Genomic DNA, 20,062 nt, shown 5'->3' with positions numbered 1-20,062 from the left:
ACAGCTCACTGTGGTCTGGTAACACGGGCTGCAGGGCAATCTCTGTTCCGACCCCCTGCCCCACGGCCTCTTGACATTCTGGAAGAGGAGCTGCTGGGCGTTCTGATCTGCTAAAACATTTCTGGTTTCTCCCGCACAGTCCCGGTGATCCTTTCCCTCTGAAGGGCTCTGTGCTGCCAGCGCTGGTGTTGGGAGCCTGCAGCGCCTCAGCGCACCGGGCTGGACAGAGCACAGACTGGAGGCTGCTTTAGCTCCCGAATCGTCCCGAGTGGCAAAAATACGACAGGCAGAGAAGCTGCCGGGATCCCAGAGCTGTTTTCTTGCTCACACCGCCCTCCCTCCCCGGGGACAGCGGCTCCGGGCGGTTTCCGCGGGGCAGGCCCGGCCTCGCCATGGTGACCGCGCGCCGCCCGTGACCGCGGGGCCGCGCTCAGCGGCGGGGACAGCGCCGGGCCCGGGCTCCCACATCCACCCCGGGACCGCAGCGCCCCGGGGCCCGGCCCCCGCCGCGCCTGGGGACCCCCGGCCTGGCCGGGGAAGCGGGGGAGAAGCAGCCGCCGGCCCGGGAGCGCCAAGCGGGGTGAGCGGGGCCGGGGTGCGAAGCGGGGCCGTGAGGGACTGCCCGCGGTGAGGGACTGCCCGCCGCTGCCTCACACGGGGCCTGCAGCTCTCAGAGCAGCGCTCCCTCCATGTTTGCGCGTTTATCTCTCTAAAGATGAAACCAATGGAGGAGGAAAAGGAAGGCAGTGAGGAAAAAGATCACATCCCCCCGGAAGATGAGAGCAGCAGTACAGAGGAATGTCTCCCAGAGGACGAGGAAAAAGAGAAAGGTATTGTGTTTGGTCTACTAGAACGTGCTGGAATCTTTTCAGGAGGATTTTTTAGCATTTTATCTGTTTCAGAGAGCAAGCATGTTATCAAAAATATCCCATGGACTACAGCTAAGAACTTCACAGTGGAGATAGGACAGCAGCAAATTGAAGAACTGATTTCTGTGAGTCACAATTCCATCCACTCAGGAAGGCCACACTTTCTCACTGTTAAGAAGTATGAAAAATAAAAGCAAAGCACCTCTGTTCCTTTTTAGCACCACACACAAGTCAGCTCTACTCGACATAGGGAGTCTTAGTGTGATGTGTTTGTTCAACAGACATGGGACATTCATGAAAGCTGGCTTCACCACTCAGAATTTCTCGAGGAAGAAGAACTGAAGGACAGCAAGAGGTACCATTACAGAGCTTGCTGGGGCCTCCCAACACGCAGAAAACCCATCCCACGAGCAACAGCGAGTGTCTACTTCGTTATAGTGATCTCCAAACTCAAACCTGACGTAAGTACTCAGCAATGGTGGGGATGCACTAGTCCTTTAAGGGACAAGAGTACAGTGGCATTCCTGAGGCAGGGAAGTGCCAGGACAGTGGAGAGGCTGGCAAGGAGCCAGCAGCTCTTGTGAAGATGCTGACAAGGCCTGGACATTGCCAGAACAATGGCAGGAGATTTAGATGTGGCCTAATAGAAACATGGCATTGGTTGGCAAGGGGAGCAAGGCACAGAGCAGGAGGCTGGGTTAGTTCCCAAATCATTGACTGACAGAACTTGGCAAACAGAATCTGGCAGGATCCTACATCTGCCTTCCTGCTCTTACCATCTTCCCTTTCCAAGTCACAATTGTTCTGGGCAGCTGTAAGAAGGGCTGAGTAGAGGTGAGTTACAGAATGAGGGCTCAGTAGAGAGGGAGTGGCACTTCACTCTTCAAGCTGTTTCAGAATCCGTTTCCTGATCAGCCTGAAGTTTGCACCTGTACAATGAACTCTTGCAACTCAAGAAAAAAAGAATGAAATAAATTGCAGAGTAGACTTCTTACCTCCAGGCTTAAGTCATACTGAACCTTAGTGTTTCTACTTAACACCTATGGATCCCCAAATAATATTCTGTGGCTTAACCCCAGCTGGCAACTAAGCATCAGAGCTGCTTGCTCACTCCTTCCCCACCACCATGGGATGGAGGAGAGAATTGTAAGTGTAAAAAAGTGTAATAATATTAAAAATAAATAGAGTAATAGTAACAAATTGGGGGAAATAAAAACAAAGAAAAAAACACTATGAAAGACAAGTGGTGCAAATAAAAACAATTACTCACCACTCACCAACCAATGTCCAGCCAGTCCCTGAGCAGCATCTTCCCTTCTGCCCCAACCAAATATCCAGGTTATTTTTAAAGTAAACAGTAGCTCTCACTTCATTACAATGTCTTCATTTTGAGGGGCTGTACCTGGCCTCTGCCCTGTCTCTGATGTGTTGCAGACTGCACCTGTGGAGGTGTTCTACAGACTGGAGTCCAGCAGGCTGATTCGGAGGTAAATGTTATTACTCTTCTGTTTTAGCAAGCTTTTCCATTCCAAAACCAAACAGGGAGCTTGATGTAAATAAGTTTGCAATAATAGCAGAGGAGTGGAAACTGCCTAAATCTTGCTCCATGAAATGACCCTGCTTATCACTAGCCTCACCCCCAGAGGCATGAATTGCCACCCTGTGGGCATCTGCATTCTCAGAAATTTGCCCTGCTTTACACGGTTTTTATTGCAGCAGATAGCCTTACATGGTGGATAAAGGCCAGCTCTCACTTGGCCAAACTTGGATTCAATATTATGCTTACAATCTACCTTTTTTTTATTCCCTTCTCCAGGCCAGAACAGTGTGAGTTTAGAGAAAAGTGGCTTCATGACATAATTGAAAATAAAGTACTGTGTGCAGAAAGACTTGCTTCCCGATGAGCAGCTCCAACTCACCATTACCAGTCCTCTCTTGTGGAGAACCAAATAAACATGATGGGAAAAAAAAAAACCTCTTCCTTAGCAGTATTTCTACTTTGTGGATAGATAAGAAGCATTGAACTTGTGCAAAATCATCTACGCCCTGCCATGGCAGCTGGCTGTGGGTGACAGTCCCTGGCAGGTGGGGACAGCAGGATGGAACCAGGCTCCAGAGTGTGAATAGGAAGAGGTAGCTGGGCAGGATTTGCTGTTTGTGAATGCCAGGTTTATGGAACTCCAGGGAAAACATTATAGGACTTTAGAACTTTTATTTTCCTCATATAAATATACAAGACATCTCTGTTGCTAGACTTAGAGGAAAAAAAAATAAATTAGGAGAACAAAAAAGGAACAACCCATCTCTCAAAACCATTTTGTTTTAAAAACATTTGAGAAAAAGAAGTTCTAGGAGAGATGTTTGGAAATATGCAGTTGAATCAAAGATAACCACCACATAAGCACAGCCTGAGCAAAGCCTTCAAGGACAGAGTTTAAAGCAAGCCATGAAATACTGCTGAAACAGACCAAAGTAAAATACTACAGGAGTTAAAACAAGGGTTTAATCTAGAACACTTCCATAAATGAAAACATTTCAAATAAATTGAAAGATACATCCTTGTTCCCACCTGTGTACATCCAGGGGTTCCAATCACTGCACCCCACTGCACTGATGCCTATGTATAACATAGGAGAAAAAGAAGCAAGCAACTCAGTTCTTCCCCATGTGTTTCAGTGATTGAATATCAGAGCCTCCTACTACTGCTGCTTTACACCTCAGTTGCCATCTGCTTGCTCTAAAGTAACTGAAGCCCATCTGTATTAAATTACAAATGAAATTTACAAATATGTACATGTCTGGTTTGAATCACAAACCAAACTCAACTGTTTTGAGGAAAAACCTAAATTTAAAAGACTTGTGAAAAAATAGTGGACTGTCCTGGATCTTAAAACAGGAACTCAGGAGTTCCTTCATTTTTGCTACTGGTGCTAGTAGCTTGTTAAAGGTCTTTCCCACGTTAAATGATCTTACGATTAATAAAAATAAATGGAATAAAAAAATCACACTTATTGACTTTAGGTAACAAAACCTTCCCATGGGATCCTTTGGCTTGTTGGATTCAAAGTGAGTGCAGATCACTGACACCTCTAATCTTCACCACCAGTTCCTGCCTTGCAGCCTTTCTCTTTGCAGGGATTCCTTGTAGATGGTAAACAAACCATCCAAGAAAATCTGATGAAAATAACTCTGTTTCCTTGACACAAGTAATCCACTCCTGAGCTTGGCCCTGTTGGGTGAAAGGTGCTGCAGCACCTGCAGCTCTTCAAGTCACAGCTGGACTGCACTGGCTGCCACGCAGTGCAAGCTATGGTGTACAGCTCACATGAAGCATTATTTCTCCTCTTTGCCTTTAGTCTTTCTGTAGACCATCTCTCGAAAGCTTGCAAGGATCTTATTCTCTCGTTTCCTCCTCTCCTCCTGGTTGAAGGATGCCAGAGCTCTCTTTTCATCTGCGCTGTAGATCTGGTTCTCCTTCCGCAGCCGCACAGCCTCCATGCGCCGGTGCCTGTGGGGGGACAGGGGTACATCAGCAGTGCCCTGGCACAGCTTCCAGCCATCAACAGCCCTGAATGTCTTCAGGGGCTTTAAATAAAGGTACTGAAGTACCAAGGCCTGAACAACAGTTGGTCTCTAGATGAACCTTCCAACAAAATGTTATATTTGTATCCACTCACTAAGGTAATATCCAAGATCATTAGTGAAACATGTAGTGGTAAGAATATACTTGTCTTTCTGCATTTAGAGCCAGAGAAAGGCATGAAATCAGGCATCTGGCCTTGTTTGAAGGTATATGATCAAAGCTACCTCCCTTGGTTCCTCCTCGAGCCCTGCCCAGGCTTTGGGTGGAACCCAAGAGGACGATGAAACCAAATGTTCCTGCACTAGAAGTTGTGTAAGCTTGTTTATTCTACAGTCTAAAAGCTGAGCCCTCCCACAGTGAAGATGGAAGCCTTGCCTACAGGTAGACACCCCATGTAGGAATTCCCAGGAATGCTTCTCCAATCCCTCACTGTGACTGGGGCTCCCAGCTCATGTGCAGATCTGGATGTCGGTGAAGTATAGGGTAATTGGTGATGTATCTTTTTTAATCACTCTAGGCAATCTTTTGCAGTAATGGTTAGGTGCATTACTTAGCTTATCCTTTGTAACTCTTTGCACTTTTGCACTGTAGCAAATTATACTTAGTCCTTGAAGTTGGTATCTGAATTTTTTGTGCTTACCCTGCCAACTGGCAAAACAGATATCTAAACTAGATAATCCAAACTGCACACTAACCTTCCCAGGAAAGAGTGTGGCAGAGCAAGGAACTGATTTCTGGGGATGTCTGTTCTCAGGCAGTCAGCCACAAGCCTCCCCTACACCCAGGGTGTCAGCTGCGGGCTCACTACAATTTAAGTGAGATTCCTGCTGGTCATAGAGAAAATGGTGCAGCCAACCTCTCACACATTGATTTGTCTTCTGCTGGAGACAAAGAGCCAGCACATCCCCTGGGCTGTCCAAACAGAGCACCTTTGAGCCACCTGACACAAGCACCTCTTCATCTGAAATAATTAGAAGAGTATTGCCTGTGAAGAACTGCTCTTGAGGACAAAGTGTCCTTGAAAAACTCACTATCCATCCCTAGCAATGGGGAGCTTAGTGTAGATTATTGCAAGCAGAGCACCTCCATGCTTGCAAGTAGAGCTTTGAAGCAGTCTTCTGTTCAGCCAGCAGAGAAAGCAGCTCTTGAAAATTCCACTGAACCACTGCCATCATCAAAGCCATACCTGCTGCCACTCATGACATAACCAGAGCTCTCAAACGAAGCGATCTCCTCACTGGTCAGGCCGATTTCGCCTCTGCGGGGAATGCGCTTCCCTGCTTTGACGTACTCTGCCATGGCTGCCCCTTCCCCGGGCAGGAGGGCATGGCCATAGCTAAAAAACAAAAGTGGTGATGTCAGTAGCTTCAGACAGAGAGAGCCTGTGCTAAACATCCAACTTCCCTCTTCACTACTATATACAGCTGCATTTTTAAACACCTTCTTATTTTCTCCCACATGTTGGCCTCTTTCTTCCTTATGGCAACACCAGCAACAACATCTTACATTATCAGCTGAGTTCATTCTGATGACACTACAAAGTCACAATACTACAGATCTTTAGAATAAAGGCACTTACAATTGATTTTTATAGGAATCAAGGCTAAAAAGCATAAACCCGACTCTTCTACCCAAATTCAAGCCAGGGGAAAGCCTAGCACCATTAGAACTTCTGTCTGTGAGTTTCTGACACAGCATTTTTCCCTCTGCATGCATTATTGTTGCAACAGCCCTTTTTAACAGTAACTTTCACACCTGATTTACTTGATTTGATCAAAGTACCATTAGAACTGGCTACTCACTTCAAAGGCCTATCATCCTGAGATGCATGAGTTTTGGGAGCCTCTGGTCCAATCAAACTGTCAGCTTCAGTATTTTCTGAAACAACCAAATAATGAGGAAGATTAATCGTGTGTCCATTGTTCTTTGTTAACAGAAGGGTTACACAGGTCAGCAACACCTAGCAACAAATTCACAAAAACGACAGCAAGAAGTTTCCACCCAAGTTTGAAGTGAGGTGAACCTACTTGACCTCTCTATCCAGAGATCATCCCCTTGAAGCATTTCATCATCGGAATCTTCGCTGCTTGAATCACTGGATTCCCTCCTGCTCTTCTTAGCTTTCTTTTTCTTATACTTCTTCCTGTGATAAAGCCAGACAGACATGCTATTTATCAAAATTTAAGATTAAAGAAGGTGCTTGGAATCATACTCAAATAATTAGTTTCTGAAGCAACTAACTTTCTGAAGGAAGAATGGCTGTCTGCTGTTTCATATAAAACACTTTACAGCAAAGCCAAGACAATATATATGTTCTGTTTTGACTTTCATAGAGTGTTAGAAAGTAGTTCTACAGGGAGTTGTTTGTGCTGCACAATTGTGTAGATTTAACTAAAATCCATCAAATTAATATTATTTGCCAGCTCTTGCAAATTACCCAAGGTCCTCAGGCTCCCTCAGGGCCTGCAAAGAAAACTGAGCTGCCCTCCAGCCAACAGCAGCCAAAATGACACAGCAACCATGACGCTTACTTTTTGTTCTTCTTTTTCCTCTTCTTGCTTTTCTTTTTATCTTCATCTGAAACAAGAAAGTGTATATATTATCAAAAAGAAATGATTAGTTATAACTAAGTAGCTTACTGCCCTGTGAATAACATGTCATGCCTTTTACAGCCCCAGTGTTCGCAGAGCTGTGGGCTCTTTGACTCTCTCAACCCTAACCCTAAGCCCTAGCCCTAACCCAAATTCAATAATAATGGGTTTTCCAGGTCAGAAAGATGTAGGAACAGCAATGCTGGGGCCTTGCTGGGATTGCCTTGGCATGCCTTTTCCAGTCCCAGTGCTCCTGGAGCCATAGGCTCTTTTACTCTCTCAATGCTAAGCCTAACCACTCCTCTAACCCTACTGCTAAGAATTACACTAACCACTACCTCTACCAATTAACCTAAGCACTACCCTAACCCTGAGCCCATTCCCAGCACTGACTGCCTCCACCAGAATGCCCCAGTACACCCCTGATGGGACTTGTTTATACTGGGAAGCGTTAGTAGAAAGCTCCCTGCAGTACTGGTCATATGAGAACATATCAAACACATCTCCGGCATGAGAGGCTCAGTGGATGCTAAAGTCAGAAACCTCCTTTCCTGAGGCCAGACTGCAAGCTGAAACCCTCTTGTCTTACCACTGGAGTTCTGCTCAGACTCTGAGTCACTGTCACTGTCCTCAGAATGTTTCCTGCGCTTTCTTTTGGATGCTTTACGTTTCTTCTTTTGTTTTTTCTTCTTCTTTTTCTTCTTTTCCTCTGGAATGTTTTCAAACATAACATTAGAGAACAAAGAGCATCTAGTTCCATATATATTCCCTAATCTTCCCCAAGCAATGCTCTCCTTTGAGCTGGAGCCCACCCCAGCCACTTCCACCCATCTAAGCCAGGGAACCTCCTGCAAGCAGCAGCAGCAGATTCTAAACCACAGTAGCTTCCCATTTTCAAAAAAGCTGTGCAAGCCAAACAAAATACCTTCTGAGCTGGAATCCGAAGAGCTACTCTTAGATTTTGCCTCTTCATCTTCTACCGGTGTGTGCTCATCGGAACTGAATAAAATAACAGTTTCCTACTTAAAATCTGTTTTGCTGTACTCAAGATCAAAGGTATACATATGGCCAAAGACATTTTGAGTCAATCCTTGCAAGAGAGTAAAATATTAAAGAGCTAATTTAGCCTGGGAACTGCTGTCAGAACCACATCACAACAGTCACCTGATCTACAATAAATCACATACTGCATAATTGTTATTATTGGTTGAAAAAATACTAATCTCATTATGCTGCTTCAGAAAGGAACTGATACAATAAATATTGTGATACCATGACTAACGCAGGGATAAAGCATTTTTATAAACTGAACTGATATGTAATTAATATTATAAAGAACATGAAGAAAGAATATGTCCTACTCTGGGTCAGGAACTTTTGGTGACAGTCCCCAGACTTCAGGTGCCCCCAGTTCTCCAATTCTCTCTCTCTCATTGAGTCTCCTGTAAAGGAAAACACTGTCACTGACGCCTAGTTTGCAACCCCCAGTACACAAACATTTTCAGTCCTACACGTCAGTGTTTCTAATGGCCTGAGTCAGCTGCAGGAAGGATAAGAAACAACTCGGAGCAAGGAGCAAGCTCGCAGGGCAGTCTGGCAGCAGAGCTCCCCGCACTGCAGAGGATCGGCGGCAGCCGCTGTTACCCCTTCCAGCCGGGCTCCGTCCCGTCCCCCCGGGCGGCCCTGCCCGCGGGGAACGCACCGAGAGCCCGTGACGGGGCCGTACGGAACCAGGCCCGGCGGCACCCGCCCATCCCGGGAGCGGGGCCCGGCAGGGCAGGCCCGACCCGCTCTCACCTCTGTCGCAGGATCTCCTCCTTCTCCTTCTCGTAGTACTCGGGCCATTTGCCGTGGTGGTGGTGCCCGTGGTGCGCGGAGGAGCGCGGCGCGCCGGGGCTGCGGGAGCGGCTGCGGCTCCGCCGGTGGCTCAGGCGCCTCGAGCCATTGCGCTCGCGGGACCGGGACCGGGAGCGGGACCGGCTGCGGCGGCCGCGGCGCTCGGAGCTGGCGGCGGGCGGGGAGCGGGAGCGGGACGCGGGCGCCATGACGGAAGCGGAGGCGCTTCCGGCGGCTTCCGGCGCCCTCCCGGCCGGGCGGGAGCGGGGCGGGAGCGGGGCGGCCCCGCCCGCGGGGTCACCGCCCCACCCGCCCGGCCGGCAACGCGGCGGCGGTGGCGGCGGCGGCGGCTCCTTTTGTGCCCCGCGGCGGCCGCCCGGCAGCGATGGACGCGCGCACGGCGGCGGCGGAAGGTGAGGCACCGGCGGGGCGCGAGCCGCGGGGGGGGGGCGGTGGCGGCGCGGGCCCGGCTCCGGCTCCGGCTCCGCCCCGCTCCGCGGGCACCGGCGCGGGGCCGCGGCCCCGGGAGCTGTCCAGGGCGGGCCGGCAGCAGCACCGCCCCGCGGACAGCTCACCGTGCCAGGCGGGGTTCCCCGTTCCTGCCCGCGCCCGGCGCCGCCTGACACGGCCCGGCCCGGCAAGGCCCGGTCTCGGTGTTGGGGCGCCCGGCGCCTCCCAGCGCGGCCTGCCTGACACGGCGCTGGCGCCGCTCCGCTGCGGCGGCTCTGGGCAAAGCTGACGGGACGAGGGGAAACGGCCCCGAGTTGCGTCAGGGGAGGTTTAGGTTGAGTATTAGGAAATTTTTATTCATGGGAAAGGTTATCAGGCACAGGAATAGGCTGCCCGGCGAAGTGGTGGAGTCAGCATCCCCGGAAATGTTAAAAACCCCTCGGAGATGGCACTTGAGGACACGGTTTGATGGTGAACAGTGTGCTGGCGCTGAGCTCACGGTTGGAGTTAATGATCTTAAGTCTTTTCCTTAACCTTTATCTATAAAGACGATACAAATTATGTATTCAGATAAGACACCCACTCTTCTGTGAGCGCCCTTCCTCCTCAGCTTTGACCACGTTGCCACGGAGCTTTCTTAAATGAGCCCCGAGTTTGTGCTCAGCTCTGGCAGTGCACTGTAACACGGCGGGTCTGGCCAGCTCTGGGTAAATGGGACATTCTGGACAGCTGCTCCATCCTGGGAAACCCATGCTGGTTTATGCTGTCTAGAAATTATGTCAGGGTATGCCAGTTCTTTTTCACAAATGAAACAGTATTTTAGCTCTCAAACCTACCATAAGCAGCATAAAAAATTCTGCAAGATGGAAGAAGCCTATTTAAATTGTGTATTTTTTTGGGTGCAAGGAACCTCATGCAGAACAGAGAGGGAAAAGATTTCCCAAAGATTGCCCATGTGTGTGGTGTTACTGTCGCCTGTGTCTGTGTGAGGACAGCACAGTTTCTCCCTTCTTTGGATTATTTTGACAAATAATTTTAAATTATTTTAAATCTGACTAAATGGTGACTAAAACATCTGCCTCAGGAGCACTCTGCACCTGTGTTAGCTAATATTGTTAGGTGACTTGAAGTGCACAAGTTATAATGTCATGCAGTACATAACAGCATCTACAACAACTACTAATGTCAATAAAAAGGATAACTGGACCCTTAATTCAGTTATATGAGGCTTTATATAATGGGATTGGCAGGAGAAATATTCTCAGAGATTTCTTCAAGGCACAAACAGTGGAAATTTGTATTTTAGAGTAATTCAGAAGCAGTGATGTTTTTTTGAAATTCCCACTGTGGACGAATATTTCTGTCCTTAAAGGTAGTCTTAGGTAGGATAATATTGAATTTCAATTTTATTGAAAACCCTTAACTGTTCTGCTTATAAAATTTAATTTACTTTAATGTAAAATACATGTTTTCATGATGAAGATATTACTATGTTACTTTGTCTCTTAAATTTGTCAGCTCTTTAAAAGAATTTTCTGTTCTCACAAAGTGGATTTTTTAAAACCAAAAGAGCATCTCAAATTGCTTAATTGAAAACTTGTTACCGAATTGCATTCGTTTTTGTCTTCTGGCAAAAGCCTGCACATAAATTTCTTTAAATTTGTACTTCATATTTTCAGAGCCTCCATCCTAAAGTTTTTTTGATCACTTCTCAACATTAAGATAAAAGTTGCTATTGGGTCTCTTGCGTGTTTTTTCAGTTCCAAGAAGACCACATGTAGTTCTGTATTCTAGATGTTTCTTATCAATATCTTAGATAAAATGGTTCTTTTATACTGGTATTTATATTGTAAGGTTTTATGTGCCTTGAATCATCAAACACTTTCTTGGCTTATCTAAACATAAAAGTGGAAAAAACAACCTCTAAAATAGGAGATGCATGCTGACAAAAAAAAAAAAAAAAGCACATTGAAATTCAGTTTTTGGGTGCAGCAAGATGGTGACAGCTTCAGTGAAACCCGCTGAGCTGGGGAGAGCATTATCTGTGCCCTGACTGCAGCAATGTGACAGGGTTCAGATTTTATATCTGACAGAAGGAGTTGCCATAGAGAAAAGCTGCTGTGAGAAAGGTAAAAGCCAAGGAGATGGTGCTGCTCTCCCAGCAGCTTTTAAATCAGGCAGCATTTCTGTGCCTCAGAATGAGTGGTTCAAACCTGATTTTTGAGATCTGGTGATGCCTCAGGAGCAGGGATCCTTCCAAGTCAGTGCTCATCTGTAGCTGTAAATTTTCCTGTTAGTTATTTAGTATTGGGAGAGTTAGTGAGGAGACAAGTCCTTAAAGCTGGAGGATGAAAGGCTAAGAAATTGTTTAATTTGGGCCATCACACATTTTTGGAGGAGAAAAAAAGCACTGGATTAAATATTAAAACAACTACAGTATTGTTTTCATTTAATATAGGCTCCTGTGTAAAAATAATGAAGAACCTGTATCAAAGGAGAAAAGAATTGAAGGGTCATATGAGGAAGAAAAGCCCATGTTTTCCCTGATGAGTGTTTTCTATTATTTATCCTCATTCAATTGACTCTCTGGTAAAGCCTATAAACAGAAACTGCTTTTCTAACATTTAAAATCTGAAGGCTCACTTCAAAAAGGAACTTTTGTTACTAACTATACAAATACAGGGAGCCTGGCAGGTGATTTTCTTGCTAGAAGAAAGATTATTATGTATTTCTTGCTCATAAACCTGGGCAGGACCATTTCATTGCTGATTTATGAGGTGAAGGATTGCAGTCATGTCTGCTGGTGGCTGTGGCCTGTTATGTTTTCATTGAACTTGACAGGCCATTTCTTCTTGTCAAAGTTTTTGAATCTTAAAAAATCTTAAAATCAGGAACCCCTGTGGTTCAAGTCCACAGAATGCATGGGGGGGGGGGGGGAAGGAACAGATCAGTAACCAAAGACACAAAGTATCTTTTATGATCTCGGTGTTCTTTGAGCATTCCTGAACAGCAAGAGTTTCCAAGAGGCCGCGCTGTGGATGTATCACTTTGGTGGCCACATGTCGAATGTGCATTTGAGTCATTTTGGTCAAAGGCACTTTGTGTCACAGCCGTGCATGTCTGTGCAGCTGCTGAGAGTCTAACACGTGTCCCTGTGGCGCAGAGGATTCCAAACAACCGCTCCCGGAGGAGGAGCAGGGCCGGGTGTGGGCTCAGGTGTGGCTGTGAGCTGCCCTCGGTGCCGGCTGCGTCAGCGCTGGCAGAGCAGCACCGGTGCCCCCGGGAAGGAAATGACACTCGGCGGGAAATAGCGTCTGCACGGCGCTATCCGTAGGGCAGGTGCCGGCCTTTGCCTCCGCCGGGACGCGGGGAAGCCCGGCGGGAGTTGCCGAGGCCGCAGCAAGGCCCGTGTGCGGGAGCCGGGGCGTCCCACGGCCTGCGCAGGAGCGGGCTCGGGGCCGCACGCCCGGCACCTCGGCAGGCGGGGGGCGGCGTGCGGGCGGTGCGTCCCGGGCGGCGTCCGGAGCCCCACGGCCTCGGGGCTGCTACCGGCGGCGGGAGCGCGGGGCGGGCCCGGAGCGGCGGGAGCGCGGCCCGGCCCCGCCCCGGCCCGAAGGTTCCCGAGGCCGCTCGGGTCAGAGCCGAGGGCAGCGGCGGCAGCGCCCCCCAGCGGCGGTGCGGAGGGTCCGGAGGTGCGAGAGGCGGCGGGGCCGCGGCCGGAGCGCGGCGCAGGTAACGTGGGCACGGCGGGCACGGCGGGCTCAGCTGCCCCTATCGCCCCGCTGGGGGCTCAGCACGGCTCAGCGAGCGGAGAGCGGCGGAGAGGCCGCCCGTCAGCCCGGGCCCGGTGCTGCCAGGCCGCTCCGCGGGCCTGCCGTTGTCAGCGCCGCCGCTCCCGCTCGGCCTCCGGCCGCGGACCGGCCGTTGCTGCCCCGGCGGCGGCTCCGCTCGGAGCGCGGCTCTCCCGGCCGGGCCCCGGGGTCGCGGCGCAGCCGGGCGGGACGCGCTCCCCGGGCTGGCGAGCGGCGGCCGCGGGACTCCGGCATTGGTGTTTCATCCGGCCCGGCCCGGCTCGGCCCAGCTTGAGGAAATCCAAGTTTTACGGGTAAAATTGGAGCCCGTGGCTCGTTGTTCTATATTTTGATGTTGCTTTCTGCGGCTTACTGGGGGCTTTGATTGGGCAGTGATGGCAGATAGGTTACTTTGACTTAGCAGATCTGTTTTGCTATGGTGCTGCTTCAGTGTCTCAGTTTGACTTACGTAGCCTTGCAAATATACGATATAGGGCTCAAAAAAGTTTGTTTTTGGGGAAGGAAAGGTTTATTTTTCTGGGGAAGGAAGTGCACTATCCATAGTGTTTTCATTAACTCAGTTAACTGGTAATATGCAGACACACAGATTCCTGTGTCTGGCTGTAAATAACTTCACGCTATTGGGCTTTCTCATAACAATCTATGGAATATTTCACAATTAAAAACAAATTACTAATAATGTTTAAAGCTGCTGTTGGGGCCCAAAACTTCCATCTTCTTGGTTTTACAATTAACCTTACTTGCTGTTGCTTAGGATGAGGTGTTGCTTCTTTGTTCCTCACCTTGTAAGAGCAGAGGATATATTCAGAATTCCACTTACCTTGTGGAGAAAGAGGAAAGGACAAACAATGATAAGAAACAAATTTGCGGGGTGCAGTGGCACATAATCTTCTGAACAGTATCTCAGATTTGTTTTTTCCTAAAGGAGGAGTAGACAGTAAATATGTGAGTGTTGTAATGCGGCTAAAACTGTAAATCTGCATTTTTACTGATTTGATATCTTTTGCTTTCCTTTTGTAGGAATGGAGGAAAAAAAACTTATTTCTGCAACAGACACACAATATTCTAGCGTGCTCCTTCAGTCTTTGAATGAACAACGTGGCCATGGACTTTTTTGTGATGTTACAGTCATTGTGGAGGACCGGAAATTTCGAGCTCACAGAAACATCCTTTCAGCCTCAAGCACATATTTTCACCAGCTTTTCTCAGTGGCTGGTCAAGTGGTTGAACTGAGCTTTGTAAGAGCAGAAATTTTTGCAGAAATTCTTAATTATATTTATAGTTCCAAAATAATCAGCGTCCGATCTGATTTACTTGATGAACTGATTAAATCAGGGCAGGAGCTGGGTGTTAAATTCATAGCTGATCTGGGCATCCCTCCGGCCGAAGGCAAGAATGTGCCCAGCGAGGTCAAAGACAGTGCTTCAAAAACTTCAGCTTCTAGTCCAAATCAAAGAGATGCTGAAACACAGGTGACTGTAATCAGGCCAGAGGGCCAGGAGGCAGCAGATGGGATGCCTGTTATAACACAGTCATTCTCCTTACACGGCATAGAATATGAGACTACAAAAATTACAGTGAGTGATTCGGACGAGGAGGATGATGATGTCATTTTTTGTTCTGAGATTGTTCCTCCAAAAGAATGTACTAAAGACAAAAACGCTGCAAGCCAGAGCCAGCCTTGCTCAAGTCCAGCTGGAGCTTCTGACCAAAAATCCTGTGGCAGTGGTGGCTCTCCCCATGTGACGAACAGCACAGCACCTCAGAACCTCACTTTGTCTGCCACTCAGCTGAGCCCGAGCCAGACACAGGCAGGAGCTGAACCATTCGCCTCAGCAACGCCACAGCATTTTACTCCTAATATCATCGTGCTGAACAAGCCTCTGCTTAACTCCTCACTTAGTGCCAGCTCCTTGCATCAAACACATGTGACTCCTACAATTAATTTACTTGAGGAGAACCAGCAGCCATCCAATAATGGCTCTTTAACTGAAGTAGAAGCAACTGCTGTTGATGATGAAGAGGTTGTTGAAGATGATGTTGACATCATTAGCTCCTCTAGTCCTGGTGTGGTCAGCAGCAGCTCTTTGGTTCAGCAATCTTCTGTTCCTAAGGCAGGGAGCACTGAAGGATCAGGTGTACAGAAAAAACAGGTTGTTACATTTTCCCAAGAGCCATCTACTAAAGCTGGAGAACTGAAAATAAAAATCTCAGATGTCCTTTCTGGAAACAACAAGGAATTAAGTTCGGGTCTAACATCGAAGAATGTGGCAGATGGGCAGAAAATCATAACATTGGATACAGCAACTGAAATAGGAGGCTTATCCACAGGCTGTAAGGTGTATGCAAATATCGGTGAGGACACCTATGACATAGTCATCCCTGTGAAGGGCGACTCTGAGGAAGGGGAAGCCAAGCCCGATGACACACCCAAAAAGTCCAACGATGAATCTCCAAAGGGGAAACGCATGAAAGTGAAGCACGACGACCACTACGAGCTCATAGTGGATGGCAGAGTCTACTACATCTGCATCGTGTGCAAGAGGTCCTACGCGTGCCTGACCAGCCTGCGGAGACATTTCAACGTGCACTCCTGGGAGAAGAAGTACCCCTGTCGCTACTGTGACAAAGTCTTTGCCCTGGCAGAGTATCGCACCAAGCACGAACTGCACCACACCGGGGAGCGCAGGTACCAGTGCTTGACGTGCGGCAAATCCTTCATCAACTACCAGATCACCATCTCCCACATCAGGTCCGTGCACAGCCAGGACCCCTCCGGGGACACCAAGCTGTACCGGCTGCACCCCTGCCGGTCCCTGCAGATCCGGCAGTACGCCTACATCAGCGACCGGCCCAGCAGCGTGCCGGGCATCAGCCAGGGGGGAGTTGTGTACCGTGTGGGCTCAGGGAAGGATGGCACTGAGGGAGCGGCCTCCAACTCTCCAGCCAAACAAATCACCTGGGATGACATTTTCGTTCCGCAGGGAAATGAAACGATTTTTAAACAAAACCCGTCAGAAGGAAGTACTGAATTTGAGTTTGTGATACCAGAATCTTACTGAAATGTTTGAAATGCTGGAAAAAAGGGTTCCGTGCAGGAGCATTGCAGCTGTTTTAACTGAACTGTTGAAATTGCTGTAAAATCAAAGGTTAAAGTCAAAAGAAGTTAACTTGTACTACCAAGTAACCAAATGGTAACACTTAGATGGACCATGTTCCAAATGGTAACACTTAGATGGACCATGTTAACTGCAGTGCTTTGTGGAAGCAATTAATCAGAAAATTTACTTGAATAGAGAGTGAGACATTCTAAGGCACTATCAGAGTTTTCAGATATGTTAAATTTGATCAAAACATGAGGACTTGTGGCTTGAAAATGTACAATTCCTTCTAAAGAGCTAGAAATATTTCTAAACTAATTGAGGTATTTCCTGTACCCATATTTACCATGTAAGCCCTTTCTTTCATGTTAGCACTTTAATGCTGAATTCTGTTTAGATGTTAACCAAGAAAACAGTAAGATTTTTTCATCGTTGTCTCTTGGTCATGGAACCATTTAAAAAAAATAATCCCACAACTCACATTTGTGAACAAGGGGCCAAAATACATGATCCCCTACTACACTGGAGTAGTCTGTTTTTGAGCTAGCATCCTAATTCTGCTTTTATAAATATTATGAATCATCTGTCTTCATGCAAAAAGTCTTGTCTACAAGCAATACTCATTTAGGGCTAACTTGAACAAACTTTACTTACACTTGGCAGTGTGGTGAGCTAAGTATTCAGTGTCCTGGACCTTGTTATTTTACTCTTTTTGCAATGGGAAAAAACCAAACCCCACAAAGCTGAATAGTGAAGAAGCTTAGAACACTTAGGAAGGAGATAATTTTACCTTCTTACAGCTTGAGAAATATTGTTGCATTTTCTTACTGCTGGAAAAAATGCCAGTAATTAGTTTGATATAAAGTGCTGTTCCTTTTTTTTTTTTTTTCACTTCAAGAAGAAGGGCTTCAGTCCAGAATTTTGAAATTATAAAAATATTATAATATATAATAATTATATTATTATATATTATAATGTTATATATATATTATAATATATAATAATTATATTATAATATTAAGTTTTTAGCTGGAGACTTCTCAAATCTATGAAATCATGTAAGTGCTGTATTGGTTTAGCACTGAGGCTGCTGTAGATCCTGTATGCCTGTTTGGCTAGATCTTCAAGTGTAACAGGGATTTGGATTTCACCCCACACTTGCCCCCATTTATACATTTTGGAAGATGAGGACTAAACCAACAACCAGAAAATATCCTTTTTTCACCATGACCCAAAGTATAATTTCTTTGCAATTGTCTAGTTGTCAGGTGTCTCCAGGTTTGGGTTTATTATGTTGCCATTTTACTCTCCTTTCATTTGGTGCCTGTTACAACAGTTAAAAGATGAATTAGATGTCCTCATTGATCAGGAAATGGTAGAGAAAAACAGCTGTTTGCTGGAGTCCTAGTTTAGCATTTCAGAGTTAGTGACTTGTTGAATTTTTGTAAATGGTAATATGAAAACCCTCAAGTTCTAGAGGTGACTGGGAAAGATTATAGTGCATAGTACTAGTTATGGAAACCTTCAATTGCTTAAATTGCAGTTACAGGTTTCTCTTTTCTTTTTCATGTTTTAAGTCAGTATCTTGATTTTATGACTCTCAAAGGTTTTAGACATACAGCACTCTTCACAGAAAGGCACTTGAATGGGAAACAGTTCAAATCTAAGTTGAGCTACCAAAACAATACCAGAAATCCACGTGAGCACTGCTGGGAGGAGGATTTGTTTGTGTGGTGCATGTGATGCTCAGCATTTCTTTGTCAGCCAAGAACATGATATACCTGATTATTTCCAGATCACATTGCTGACCCCTTTGAATATGATGGGTCATGCTTTGAATGTGGGGTGTAACTGAGGTGGCACTTCTGCAGGCACACATTTTCCTCATGGATGTGAGTGTGTGTTGCACAGCTGGCTGGTGCTGTGGTGGCACTTCCTCAACTTTGTGGAGACAAATGCAATGTTATTTTTGTTATTGACATGACACATGTTTAATCACAGAATAGTCTTGAGTTGGAAGGGACCCACAAGGATCATTGAGCCCAACTGTTAAGTAAATGGCCTGTGTTGGGATCTGGAATTAAGCATACATTACAGAGTGCAGAATTAAACATAATGGCTATCACTATTTGCTGCTGATATATTTAAAACCTTAAATTAAACTGTGCCTAGTAAAGGTCTCTTTTTGGAGGAAAACTGGAAAATTAGGGCTTTGTAACTATTTTTGCTAGAAGACTCGTGCTTGCATGTGTCTCAGGGTCTTCAGTTTTCCTTGGAAGTGATTTTGATATCCAAAGTCCAGAGGTATGTAAAGCATTTCTTTAATTTCACTTCCAGTATTTATTGGTTTGGAAACATGTTAAATTCATTCTTTGAAAACTTTTTATGGGGTCATGAGTAAGCTTTTATATTTAGATTTCTGGCTATTGCACTCACATTTGTGTTTTTGTTTGTTTTTGTAAGCATTTAACTTCCAGTTTAACTTAATGAAAAAACTTATGTAAATATTAAGAAATTGGCTTTGGGATGATGGAAGAAAAAGGTTGAATCTGACAGAGCATTTATATAGAAATGAAAAATTTCAACAGACTAAGGTAGCAAATCTCACAGTCGTTTGTTATGCATATAAAACCATTTACAGATCTGCTGCAGAATATGGTAATGGTGACTGCATCCTCACTGTCTGGTTTCTTTGGGGATACATACCATAACATTCCACTCTGTGAACTAAATGAATATTGAATAACATCTACTGCTTATTTATTTTGTTCTGTTAAGGCATGCAGCTTATGAAAAGATGCAGAAGCTGACAACTATATACATTGAGTTCTGAGATCTACAGCGGTTGCCTAGGAAATGTTCTGTGTGAACATTCCTTGGCTTCCCCAGTCTGTGGTGTATGTAGTTGTACAGCCTTTCCTTAACATACTTTTTAAAGTTGTGTTCTACTTTTCATTAATCAACACGTGATATTAGTTTTTAGAGCTTTCTATGGCAAAAATAAAAAAGTTTAATTCTCAAGGTGAGCACGGTATGTTTCTTTTTGGTGGCAACTCAGTTTCTGTAGTCTAACACATTTGTAGCTTCCTTTTGCATGTCTTGGGGAATAGCAGGGAACCCAGTGTAGGGGGGGACGGGCAAGGTGGTTTTATTTGGGCTTTAATTTTGTTTGTTTTGATGCTGTTTAATTGGTTTTGTTGAACACTTTCCAAGAAAGCAAATCAGCTCAACAGCCCCAGTGTGCTGTGAGCTGAGTGCTGTGATAGATGGGCTGGATGGGAGCTCTGAGGCTGTGCAACATTCTGACCAACTGTGGTGCTGCAAATGGGCTCAAAGTCAACAAACCCCTACCTAGGGACCAGTAAATTGTACATTGTGACCAGTGCTGTGCTTTCAGCTCACTCGTGGTTTGGGCTCTCCTTTCCAGCTGCTGACTGCTTGTGATTTGTGAGAGTTCCATTGTTGGTGACCTGGGGCCAACAGGAAATACTCAGTTACTTTGTGTAGACTTCTTATTGCATGTAGGAATGCAATTTAAGAAGTAACATACCAAATTATGTTCTAGATGCCTTTTTCTCCTTGGCATAGGGCTTCTGCCTCGCTCTGCTGACATCACCAGCACAGAATATGCCCAAAGTAAGCAGAGGACACACCAAGACTGCAGTGGTTGGATTACTCACATCTGTGTTAAGTGAAAAATCAGCAGTAATAACATTAGAGGGCTTCAGGTCAGGGCACCATGTTATGGTAAAACTGCAGAATTATTGAGTGCAGGGGCATGAGCGCCTTCAAAAACAGAATTTAAGGAATTTTTTGCTAA

The 20,062-nt window shown here is 46.2% G+C and overlaps 3 protein-coding genes across 6 annotated transcripts; 2 read left to right on the top strand and 1 right to left on the bottom strand.

Annotated features, from left to right (window-relative positions):
* The first annotated feature begins 95 nt into the window (after positions 1-95).
* On the top strand, positions 96-6,541 carry AKAP14 (A-kinase anchoring protein 14). 2 transcript variants are annotated; one of them, XM_074551519.1, is made up of 6 exons: positions 96-580; positions 716-830; positions 903-994; positions 1,151-1,330; positions 2,304-2,356; positions 6,389-6,541. In XM_074551519.1, exons 2-6 carry the CDS (start codon positions 716-718, stop codon positions 6,414-6,416), a joined length of 468 nt encoding a protein of 155 aa, XP_074407620.1. In that variant the 5' UTR covers positions 96-580; the 3' UTR covers positions 6,417-6,541. The 2 variants fall into 2 exon arrangements, with proteins under 2 accessions (XP_074407620.1, XP_074407619.1); XM_074551518.1 differs by lacking the exon at positions 6,389-6,541 and adding an exon at positions 2,686-3,695 and having other exon boundaries at positions 140-580.
* NKAP (NFKB activating protein) lies at positions 3,358-9,088 on the bottom strand. Its single transcript, XM_005484439.4, has 9 exons — positions 8,841-9,088; positions 8,405-8,485; positions 7,969-8,042; positions 7,633-7,752; positions 6,984-7,029; positions 6,480-6,595; positions 6,255-6,330; positions 5,639-5,788; positions 3,358-4,377 (listed from the first exon to the last, which is right to left on the bottom strand). Exons 1-9 carry the CDS (start codon positions 9,086-9,088, stop codon positions 4,203-4,205), a joined length of 1,086 nt encoding a protein of 361 aa, XP_005484496.2. The 3' UTR covers positions 3,358-4,202.
* A 68-nt stretch (positions 9,089-9,156) lies between these two features.
* Positions 9,157-16,353, top strand: ZBTB33 (zinc finger and BTB domain containing 33). 3 transcript variants are annotated; one of them, XM_005484440.4, is made up of 2 exons: positions 9,157-9,292; positions 14,162-16,353. In XM_005484440.4, the coding sequence occupies exons 1-2, from the start codon at positions 9,265-9,267 to the stop codon at positions 16,201-16,203; spliced, it is 2,070 nt and encodes a 689-aa protein (XP_005484497.2). In that variant the 5' UTR covers positions 9,157-9,264; the 3' UTR covers positions 16,204-16,353. The 3 variants fall into 3 exon arrangements, with proteins under 3 accessions (XP_005484497.2, XP_026647731.2, XP_014120715.2); XM_026791930.2 differs by lacking the exon at positions 9,157-9,292 and adding an exon at positions 12,491-13,061; XM_014265240.3 differs by lacking the exon at positions 9,157-9,292 and adding an exon at positions 13,416-13,434.
* The last annotated feature ends 3,709 nt before the right edge of the window (positions 16,354-20,062 follow it).

Source organism: Zonotrichia albicollis, chromosome 14, assembly GCF_047830755.1.
Source record: "Zonotrichia albicollis isolate bZonAlb1 chromosome 14, bZonAlb1.hap1, whole genome shotgun sequence".
NCBI classification, from domain to species: domain Eukaryota; kingdom Metazoa; phylum Chordata; class Aves; order Passeriformes; family Passerellidae; genus Zonotrichia; species Zonotrichia albicollis.
This window is presented reverse-complemented; position numbering and strand designations above follow the sequence as displayed.